Source organism: Phacochoerus africanus, chromosome 10 (genome assembly GCF_016906955.1).
Source record: "Phacochoerus africanus isolate WHEZ1 chromosome 10, ROS_Pafr_v1, whole genome shotgun sequence".
NCBI lineage: Eukaryota > Metazoa > Chordata > Mammalia > Artiodactyla > Suidae > Phacochoerus > Phacochoerus africanus.
The window spans coordinates 109987525-109999504 of NC_062553.1; the positions used below are offsets into that span (position 1 = coordinate 109987525).

Consider the following 11980-nt stretch of genomic DNA (forward strand, 5'->3'; position numbering starts at 1 on the left):
TAAGGGCTGCACCCATGGCATATGGAAGTTCCCAGGCTAGGGGCTGAATTAGAGCTGCAGCTGCTGGCCTAAGCCACAACCACAGCAACACCAGATCCAAGCCATGTCTGCAAGCTACACCACAGCTCACGGCAAGGCCAGATCCTTAACCCAGTAAACAGGGCCAGGGATTGAATTTGCAACCTCATGGATACTAGTTGGATTCATTACCTTTGAGCCACAATGGGAACGCCATGTGTTATTTAATTCTTAAGCTAACTTTTTGCAATGGATACTGCTATGATCCCCATTTCATAACTAAGTACATATAGGTTAAGTCGCTTGCCTAAGATCAGAGGGCTAGTAAATGACTAAACCAGATTTTGCACAAGACATATGGATACCCTAGCCTCACTGTCAGGCTCTGTCTACACCCCTTAAAAACAGGCATCCCTAGGCCAGCAGTGCACACGCTGGCCTCACAGTCTGCCCTGAGGAGAACAGACTGGGAGGAATAGCCCAGTCCAGTCCAGGAAGCAGAGCTGAGGACAGCGGGACCAGACCCTCTAGATGCTGACTTCCCAGAGCATTGTTTTGATAATGATGCTGGCCCAACATGAACAGGGGCCCATGCACTCCTTATTCAGTAGGAAAGGGTACCAGAGTGGGAGGCTCTAGCGTCTTGTGTCTAGCGGTGGTACTGTGTAACGCCCTCCAAACTCCAAGGGCAAAACCCAAGTCCAGGACTATTGAGCAATGGAAAATCAGACAACACGCAGAAGTACAGTGTTTGCATACAGTGGGAAAATATTTTCTGTGAAATGCTTTTTAAACTGGTTCTTTCAAAACTAGTTCTGATCCAATGACAAAAATAATGTGTTGAATATAGCAGTTTTTCTTTTTTGTCTTTTTGGGGCTGCGCTCACGGCATATAGAGGTTCCCAAGTTAGGGGTCGAATCAGAGCTGTAGCCGCTGGCTTACACCACAGCCACAGCAACGCGGGGTCCGAGCCGTGTCCGTGTCTGCAACCTACACCACAGCTCACAGCAATGCCAGATCCTTAACCCAATGAGCAAGGCCAGGGATCAATCCTGCATCCTCATGGATGCCAGTCAGATTTGTTTCCGCTGAGCCACGACAGCTTATTTTGATTAACTTAGTTCTCTGGGGTAGATCATATTTTCAAAAGTGCTCAAATATCCCATCTCACATGCAATCTTACAATGTAATGTTGATAGTCATCCCTCTCATAGAGTAGCGGGGTCTACTCCCCTCCCCTTGAACCTGGCTGAACTTCTGTGGTTGCCTCAACCAAGAGAGTATGCCAATAGTGACTCTATGTGATTGCCAAGACAAGGTCATCGGACATCATTTACCCCTGCTGTGATTTCTGGGAACTCTTACTCTTAGAATCCAGTCACTGTGCTGTGAGGAATATAAGAAGCCACATGAAGAGGACGCATAGAGATGTCCCAGCCAACAGCCCCAGCCAACATCTCATGGACCATGAGACACATAAGTGAGCAAACCTGAGATGATTGCCATCCCCAGCCATGAATCCACCTCCAGCCCTCCAGTAACCCCTGATTCCCAATGTCCTCATCAAGCCCTACTCAAATTGCAGATTAATGAGTAAAACATATGATTATTGTTGTTTGAAACCACTATGTTTGAGATTGTTTGTTATGCAGCAATAGATAACAAACTATATATCACTGCAATAAAAGCTAGGTTACAGACTATTGAAATTAATGCCTTATGTGTCACTAGGCACAGATAATTAGCTCCCTAATATACTATAATCTGGAGTTCCCATTGTTGTTCAGCAGTAATGAACCTGACTAGTATCCATGAGGATAAGGGTTCAATTCTAGGCCCCACTCAGTGGGTTAAGGATCTGGCATTGCTGTGAGCTATGATGCAGGTCACAGATGAGGCTTAGATCTGGCATTGCTGTGGCTTTGGCATAGTCCTGACCCTGTAGCTCCAATTGGACCCCTAGCCTGGGAACTTCCAGTGCAGCCCTAAAAAAAGACCAAAAAAAATTAAATATATATATATGTGTATATATATATACACACACTATAATCTACCCATATAGTAACTTTTTATCAAAAGATGAAATGCTAATCCTCTCCAAAGCCTACAGTGAATGAAGCATAAAGTCCCCATTTATTGCTGATCTCATTTCCATATTCAAAATAGCTGATTTAGAAACTGTTTTCTTAAAGCCTCTGCATGCAAACTCTTTGTATTCGCCAAATAGGGTAACAATGTGACATGTTTTCTTGTCTTTTTTTTTTCTGTTTTTTTTGTTGTTGTTTGTTTGTTTGTTTGTTTGTTTTGGCTGCATCTTCAGTGGCTTTATGTGGGATCTCAGTTCCCAGACCAGGGACTGAACATCGGCCACAATAGTGAAAGTGCCAAATCCTAACCACTAGAGCACCGGAAAATTCTCATTCCACTTTTCTTCTTTTTTTTCCTTTCTTGGCCACCCTTTGGCATATGGAGTTCCTGGGCCAGGGATCAGATCTGAGCCATAGTTTCGACCTAAGCTGCAGCTGTGGCGATGCCAGACCCTTAACCCACTGTGCTGAGCCCAGGATCAAACCCACACCTCCACAGTAAACTGAGCTGCTGTAGTCAGATTCTAAACCCACTGAACCACAGTGGGAACTCCTGGACTTAAATTAAAAACCTTTGCTCTAAGGAAGACACTAAAAAGACAATGAAAAAAGAGAAGAAACAGATTAAGAGAAAATATTTTCAAATCATATATCTAACAAAGAACTTGTATCCAGAATGCAAGTTCTAAATTCAACAAAAAGAACACATCAACCCAATTTTGAAAAGATGGCCAAAAATAAAAAAGACGGCCAAAATATTTGGATACTTCAACAAAGAAAATGTTGGTAACAGTTTCAATATCTCAGTCATTAGAGAAATACAAATTAAAATCACAGTGAGATACCTCTACACATGTAATAAAACAACTAAAGAAGAAAAAGACAATACTAAATGTTAACAAGGATGTGGAGCAATAGGAATTCTCATTTATTGTTGCAAGGAATGCAAAAGTAGTATAGCCTTTGGAAAATAATTTGGCATTTTCTTATAAAGTCAAACATATGCTTACCATATGATTCGGCAATCCTATTCCTAGGTATACACCCAAGAGAAGTGAAAACTTTTGTTTAGGAGTTCCCATCATGGCACAGTGGTTAACGAATCCGACTAGGAACCATGAGGTTGCAGGTTCGATCCCTGGCCTCACTCAGTGGGTTAAGGATCCGGCATTGCCATGAGCTGTGGTATAGGTTGCAGATGTGGCTCAGATCCCGAGTTGCTGTGGCCAGTGGTTACAGCTCTGCTTAGACCCTTAGCCTGGAAACCTCCATGTGCCATAGGTGCAGCCCTAGAAAAAAGACAAAAAAAAACACTTTTGTTTACAGAAATCCTGTACACTGATGTTTAATAGCAACTACATTCATAATTGCCCCAGCCTAGAAACAACTTGAATGTCCTTCATCTGAATGGTGAAACCATGGTACACACATACAATGAAATACCAATCCACAAGAAAAAAGAACAAAGTATAGACAAATGAAAGAAATTAAATGGCTATTAAAGATATTAAGCTGAGTGAAAAAAAAGGTGAGTATCAAAAGATTATATTCTGGATGATTCCAACCATATGACATTCTGCAAAAGCCAAAAATAGGGACAGAGGACAGCTCCAATGGCTGCCAGAGGCTGGAGGTGGGAGGATTTGAGTACAATGGAATTAGCACAAGGGAATATTTCAGGGAACTAGATTGTCATGGTAGATACAAAACTTTAAATATTTATCAAAACTCATTAAACTGTAAAAAATGTAAATTTTACTGCATGTAAATTAAAAAACAAAATTAAAAAATCTAAACCAATTACATCGACATATCTCTATATTCACTTCTTGATTTTTCTCTTATCCCTTCACTGTCTAAAGGAAATCATTCTCTTTGTGGACACTTAAGAACTTTGCATAACATGAAAATTCAAAATATAACTTATCTTGGCAATCATAAAGAATGGAATTAATATTGGAAGAAACTGAAAAACTTGTAAAAGTCTACCCTTTATTTATGCCTGTTCAAGAAGACTCTCCATTAACCCAGCTCATTCTCAGATTTATTTTTCTCAGGACCATCATGGAAACTAGAGGAAGAGTTGAGGAGCTCCCAGTAGAAGCAAAAGCTAAATAAAGGCCTTAGTCTCTCCTCTCAGCAACCATGAGGCTGGAGAAATGCTCTCTTAGAGAATATAGAAGTGGAAATAGAATTTAAGTTATTCTCATTTGATGAATTAAGAATAATGAAAATTATGGAGTTCCTGTCGTGGCTCAGTGGTTAACGAACCCAACTAGCATCCATGAGGACGAGGGTTCAAACCCTGGCCTCGCTCAGTGGGTTAAGGTTCCGGCATTGCTGTGAGCTGTGGTGTAGGTCACAAGTGCCGCTCGGATCCTGTGTTGCTGTGGCTGTGGCATAGGCTGGCGGCTACAGCTCGGATTGGACCCCTAGCCTGGGAACCTCCATATGCTTCAGGTGTGGCCCTAAAAATAAGACCAAAAAAAAAAGGAGTAATGAAAATTATTTCAACTTTGTTGTAAATACTACAGCTAATCAAGGCAACCTAAAGAATTCCTGAGAATGGTTATGTGGCTCAAAGTAGTAAGAGTGCCAAGAAAATCTCCGCCAATAGTCACAAATTAGAAGGGGAAGGAGTTCCCCAGCAGCCTAGTGGTTAAGGATCTGGCCATTTCCACTGCTGTGGTGCAGGTTCTGCCCCTAGTCTGGAAATTTCTACATGCCCTGGGTGCAGCCAAAAAAAAAGAAAGAAAAAAGTTAGAAGGGAAAGACAATAAAATAATAGTGATCATGAAATGAGGCATCAAGATCAAGTTTTAAATCCCTGGGTTGCAACTTACTAGTTGCAACTCACTAGCTTCGACCTTTAGAATGTAATTTAGTTTCTCTAAAACCCCATTTCTCATCTGAGAAATGGGAATAATAATATCTCCTTCATAGAGGACTATTGGGAAAACTGTGCTTCATCACACCTGGCCCATTGTAAGTATGTTATTATTACCATATGGGAGTTCTCTGAGTTTCTACAGCAAAATAAGAAGGAACACTGGTTTGGTGCCATAAATGAAATAACACTAACACCAACAAGATCTTAGAGAAGGATTGATCATGAAACAAGAAAAAGACACTAAATTTTATTGGCACCAATTATAAAGGATGTCTTATAGCTCTCCAATTCTCAAAACAATCAATGCCTTGGAAACTCCTGTCATAGATCATCAGAAAGTTAAGGCCCAGAAAGATTCTAGCAAAGTATCTTAACTTTAAGATACCAATAAACGCTCATTTAATTAATTGATTTAAGTTTTCTGGCAATGACCACAGAAATCATATAGATCCATAATATATGTATAAACTATTTAAAAACCTAGTTGCAAATTTACCTTAATCTTTTCTCTTACAAAGTCAGAAAATGAATAAACACAATGAAATCCAGGAAGTTTGTACTTTGGTAGCTAATTTGACTTAAATGTTTTTTAAAAGTAGTGAAACATCTGTATCGTAATTATCTTGTGTATAAAATAAACATAACCCTTTTCTTAAAAGATGGAAAAATTAAATATCTAGAAATTTAAGAGCCTGAGAAGACAGAAAATATTAACTTTTTTTCTCCCTTAACATGACAGAATGAAGTTGAAGCCCATTTTCCCTTGATCTTTTCATTTTTGAAAACCTAGATTTTTTTTTTTTTTTGGTCTTTTTGCCATTTCTAGGGCCGCTTCTGTGGCAAATGGAGGTTCCCAGGCTAGGGGTCGAATCGGAGCTGTAGCCACCAGCCTACAACCAGAGCCACAGCAACGCGGACCCGAGCCGTGTCTGCAACCTACACCACAGCACATGGCAATGCCGGATCCTTGACCCACTGAGCAAGGCCAGGGATCGAACCCACAACCTCATGGTTCCTAGTCAGATTTGTTAACCACAGAGCCACGATGGGAACTCTGAAAACCTAGATTTTAACTGCACTGTGTAAAGGCATGGAGCTACTTTAGCGATTTCATGCTATAGCAGCATTTTCCAAAAGCTCTAAAAAAAACAACTTGGTCCAAAAGATCAAGTTGTAAAAATAATATATATACAGTTTCTGATATATCATTCTAATAACATTTTAAACAACTAAAGGGGAACAGAAATATCTTGTATATCAAGGAGATGCAAATATTATTTCAGTCATACAGTGACTTTTTTTCCGAGTTCGAACCCAAGCCGCAGCAATGACAGTGCCAAATCCTTAACCATGAGGCCACCAGAGCTACTTTGTAGGTATATGCAAACTCAAGTATTATTTAAACTCATATTAGACGAATGGTCAAAACAAAAAGTGGAGCCGTCCCCAGGAGCCCTTAGAGACCGAGTCCCTGGCAGCAGTGGTGGTGGCAGGGGCAGCGCTCTGGCAGGCCAGTGAGCACCGAGTGGTGGGCTCAGATGCATTTGATCACCTAAAACCTGGTAACGGTGGGCCACACAGTCTTACTGATTTCAGGTGAAAACCATAACTGAAGATGTCAAGCAAAACAACCAGTACCAATAACATCGCCCAGGCAAGGAGAACAGGGAAGCATTAAGAGCGGAAGCCTCCATTGAAAGAATAAAGGTTTCAAAGGCATCAGAGGACCTCGTGTCCTCCTGTGAGGAACATGCCAGAAATGACCCTCTGCTGATGGGGCTACCAACATCAGAAAACCCTTTCAAGGATAAAAAAAAAAACTTGCATCATCTCGTAGAGGAGAAATCAAGTGATTCCTCACCTCTTCTCAACAAAGCAAATTATGAGCCACTCCTTGAAAAGATTTACCTTCAGCTTATTTGGTAACCACTGCTAATCACTAAAATGCTCTTAACTTGGAATCATGGACTCTGAAGTCTTTATTTTTTCCCAGCTGTCCTTTCTCTAAAATACACTTTACTGAATTAATCCAAAATAATAGTCTTGTTTTCCATTTCGTAACTATGGTATCACATTGGGTTACTGCTGAAGGAAAGTTGGTCTGGCCTCTTAAAAAACACAATTAAATATATGAATGATACAGTAAGGACTCAAATTAACTAGGCATTCGTCTAGATTAAAATGTCAAGATAACTTGAGTCCTAAAACCTTTCTGTCATAGTATTTTTTTTTTTTTTACTTTTTAGGGCCGCACCCATGGCATATGGAGGTTCCCAGGCTAGGGGTCGAATCGGAGCTACAGCTGCCAGCCTACACCACAGCCGCAGCAATGCCAGATCTGAGCAGTGTCTGCGACCTACACCACAGCTCACGGCAACACCAGATCCTTGACCCACTGAGTGAGGTCAGGGATCGAACCCACAACCTCATGGTTCCTAGTCGGATTTGCTTCCGCTGTGCCACAACAGGAACTCCTATCATAGCATATTCTTAATAGGGCTGTGCCAATCTGTACAGTATACATGGGTGAGGAGTGGGAGTGTTGTGTATATATATCTGCGTGTTTGTATATACGAATCTCAAAGTTTATTTCCGAACTGAAATGTCTCTCTCTCCACACCATCCATTCCTCAACTCCAGAACTTAAAGGTTTATCTTGAGCTATGTGTAGGTGTAATTAAATTCTTTTCTTGTAGTTATTGTGAAAAAACTCAAGAACACCCTTAAGACTGTATTCATTGTAATTGAGTAATGAAATCACCTGTCTCTTCTCAAAATCTTGCTGACTTTCTAGGCTACAATAAACTGTGCCAATTAAAAATTTTTTCAAAAGCCGAGAAATAAATATATTTTAAAAGAATGCGGAACTGGTCTCTACAAGCAACTCAAATTTCAAATACTTTAATGCTTGTCATCATTAAAAACACCTACACCTCAGAGTTCCCACGTGGCACAGTGAGTTAAGGGCCTGGTGTTGTCACTGCAGTGGCTCTGTTCACTGCTGTGGTGTGGGTTCCATCCCTGGCCAAAGAACTTCTGAATGTCATGAGTACACCCAAAAAAAAAAAAAAAAAACAGAGAGAACAATAATTCAGATTTTAATTCAATTCAGATTCAATGCAAATTCGATCTGAAAAAGAACTACTAAAGTACAAGGAGAAATATGTCAGGGAACAGTGACACAGTTAAAATATACTGGGACTGGAACCTAAAATAGTTCACCACTTTGCCCGAAAACACTGTTATCCCTTCTGTTTTTTTATTTCTAATTTGCTCAAAATCACTTGCAGGAAAGTGGTGATGCTGCAGTCAGAGATTATCAATACTTCTGTTCCACCTGACTAGATGAATCAGGTAGACTGGAATGAGCAATAATTCCAGCAACCTATTTCTACATCCTATGCAAATTAATGCACCAATCATTAAGAGTGCTTCAGTAAGGTCATATAAATGAAAGGCTGAACAGAGGACAGAGGACACCAGTCAATTACTTGAATGTTGCAGCATGATGTCATTTACACAGATTCTAATTATGAGGTCCTCTAAGTAGAGTATCTATTCTGCAAAATAGCAATGACCTTTCATGCCAATTTTTTCTAGTAACTATTTTTATACATACTATTTCTTAGACCAGTAGAATTATCCTAACTACAGAATGAAATTTATAGGTACATACATTCTATTTAAATTAACATTTTATTTCTTCAATGCTTATATAACTATATGCACACACATACATAAACTATATACGCATACATACATACATACATATTTAGCCAAATAGGTATAAAAATGATCTTTCATATAGGACATGACTTTTCTAATTCTGCAAACAGCAATAATTTCACCTTCATTCTTAGACGCATAAAAATCACAAATACAGATATAATGATGACGGCCACCACAATTTTTCAGGAAAAAAAAAATAGCTCCAAGTGCAATTTAAAATGCATTGCCATAAATTAGAGTCTTGGATTCTATAAGAGTTTAAAACACTAACAATTTCATTGAGACAGAGTGTCATTTTTAAAAAAAGTACACATCGATTTTTAGACACTGCATCAAAAATGCACACAAAAGCTCTCCCAAAAATGTGGTAAAGACCTTGTTAAGTGTCAACCAAATTTAGCACAAATTCTAAAGCTTCTGGGTTTTTCAAATTTTCCACAATGCCTTGAAGAAAAACCATTCTGTTGGGAATTATTTTCCTGCTCCATCAACCAAATGTACCCTATTTCTTAACAGGTGTTGGATTCTCTTTGGTAAAGAGGTTGCCTATTTGCAATCAGTGGATCATATTCTCACATCCATACACTACCCTGAACTGGGCGAGCTGACACTTGTGTTACTACCGCAGTACCCTAAAGTGCTAATGCTGTAGCTCCTGGCAATGGCAGGAGAAAAAAAAAAAAAAAAGCTCTTTTAGATACCAAATCACAGATCATAACCAGATGGAGTACTCCCATGTTTTAATATTACCATAAAAACAGAAAACAGGGCTTATTCAGGCAGCCAAGGAAATGTGCATCACCCTCCCTCCCACCCCGCCCCTTGCAGTGCTGGGGAAAACCTTCTCTGCAGACGTCGGGAGAGCAGGAACACATGTTTTCTAGTACGAATGTCTAATACAGGGCTGCAATTGTTGGGTGTGCTCTGTCCGAAAGTTGAGAACTGGTAAGCAACCTCTAGACACGGTTCCTTTTCTCCCATGGGTGAGAAGTGAATGCTTCCAGCAGCCCCTCTCAAGGTCCTCAGGGCTTTGGGGTCTAAGGTGGATTTCCCCCGAGGGCACCACCGGCTCCTTCTAATGGGGTAGCTCCGCAGTGAGTCATGTGACAGCTGGGCGTGTGCCTGTGTGCGGTGGGGGGATGAGTTTGCGGGGTGTGTATGTGCGTGTGCGTGTGTGTGTGCAGAAGTTACACGCCAGGTTTTGGAAAACGTATTTTTCTAGGAGTGTTTGTATGTGTGCGTGTTTCTGTGTCCGTGGGTGAAGCGAGATTGAGAAAGAGGGATTCGGAGAGTGGTCCTGGGCCAGGCGATGCGGCCAAGTATGCCCGTGTCAGTCCCACTCCCAGGTCACTCTCTGCCCTGGAGCGAGGTCCCGGTCCTTGGGGGAGGCAAGGACAATGGGGTGCGGCGCCCCTCCCCGCACTTTGTGCACCCACCTGACGAATCCGCGGCGGGTTCGGCGGGGTGGAGGCCCCGCCTTCCGGGGCTGGGGAGGTGGGAGAAGCCATCTTCCTGGTGCTCCGGTTTCTTCCTGCTGTCACGCCCGGGTCGTCCGGCTCTTCGGCGACTCCTCAGCGCCCGGCCTGCGGCCCGCTGCCCCAGATGGGCCGGGAGCTCCGCAGCTGCCGCGCCCGCGGCCCCGCCCGGCTCCTCCGCCGCAGAGTGCAAGGGGCGGCTGCCCCCTGGTCTCGCCCGACCGGAGCCCTGGCAGGATCCTCTTGCCCCTTCCCGCGCCCACCTACCTCCCGGCGGGGAGACTCGGGGCCATGGCGAGCCGGGGTCGGGCGCGACCTTGGCCGCGGGGCTGGGCCGGCGGCTGCTCCTTCCCAGCGCCGCGCGCGGCGCGTGTGTCTGAATGTGGGAGCGGCGGGGCTTATTCTAGCGGCGCCGGGAGAAATGAGGCTGCTTCCCTCGCGGCTGCCGCTATCGCCCGGAGAAGGATGAGCTCATGGACAGCTCCCAGAAATATGTCTATATGCACCACTGACTGCTGGAGTTTGGGAGGTGGGTGGGGATAAGGAGGCTCCTCGGCGGGCGCTCCCGCATCATAGGCAGACGTCCCCTCGGGAGGCCCCCGGCCGCTGGGGCGCGTCCAGCTCTTCCCTGCCGGTCGCCACACGCACTCGGCGCTTTCCATTCATACCGTGCACACATTCTCTATACACACGCATTCACCCCCTTCGCGTTGTGATAGGCACCCACCCACCACTAGCCTCCACAGACGCACATTCTTTGTTCTGCCAACCACTCCCTCTAGAGAAGGAGGAATTAATTTCTGGAGTGAACGCGGTGTGAAATGCCACTGCGACTTCAACCCATGTCAGATGGGGGCTGGTGAATGAAAGGACTGAAGCGGTGTGTCTTCCAGGCTTTGGGCGTTTCCGCCCACCTAGAGACCCAGCTTCTGCCTCTCCACCTTCTTCACTAGAGAAAGCACCTTCCAGCTACTGGACAGCACAGTGACGGCCCCATCCGCACTAAGGCGGTCAGCAAGTCTTCTGGAGCCCTGCGAAGAACTTGAACAGCAAGACCAGGTCTTGCAGACCTCAGTCTGTGCCAGGTCTCGTGGCAGGAGGGCTGCAACCCCACACAGGGGCAAGCCTCGTGTGCATCATTTTTTCAGGGATGTTGTTGGAGCTGTCATTGACTGAGTGCAAACCACTTTACAAGACCTGGTCGTTATCTCCCTTCATGGGCATTATTATGGCTTTTTACGGATAAGGAGATGACGACCCTCAAGGGATTATTTGTTCCCTCTCTAATGCATTAGTTTTCCCTCTCTTGTGGATCTCCATGTAAAGATACTCTCACCTTTGAAAAAGATTTGATTTTGGAGTCCCTATTGTGGCTCAGTGGTGAACGAATCCGACTAGGAAACAGGAGGTTACGGGTTCGATCCCTGGCCTTATTCAGTGGATCAAGGATCCAGCGTTGCAGTGAGTTGTGGTGTAGGTCGAAGATGCTGCTTGGATGCTACGTTGCTGTGGCTCTGGCACAGGCCGGTGGCTACAGCTCTGATTAGACCCCTAGCCTTGGAACCTCCATATGCCACCAAAAAAAAAAAAAAAAAGATTTTATTTTACCACAGACACCATTCTCCATAGCCTCCCCTCTAGCTAGTGTTCCAGACTGTAACAAGATCTACAAAATTTTAGTATCTCCAGATCCTCTTTTCACATTCCCCGTTGAACCCACTCCATTTAGGCTTTCCTCCACCTACTCCAACAAACTTTTTCTTGACAAGGTTCCCAGGGA

At 43.4% G+C, this 11980-nt stretch overlaps 1 protein-coding gene and 1 pseudogene across 1 annotated transcript in view; one reads left to right on the forward strand and one right to left on the reverse strand.

Moving 5' to 3' along the window:
- Window positions 1-10778, reverse strand: part of ANK2 (ankyrin 2) — a 722246-nt gene extending 711468 nt beyond the window's left edge. The window contains exon 1 of the mRNA XM_047799241.1: window positions 10162-10778. Coding sequence (XP_047655197.1) covers window positions 10162-10233 — 72 coding nt within the window. The 5' untranslated portion in view covers window positions 10234-10778. The remainder of the gene's footprint in view (window positions 1-10161) is intronic.
- LOC125138108 (guanine nucleotide-binding protein G(I)/G(S)/G(O) subunit gamma-12-like) lies at window positions 6612-6922 on the forward strand (annotated as a pseudogene).
- Window positions 10779-11980: the final 1202 nt, after the last annotated feature.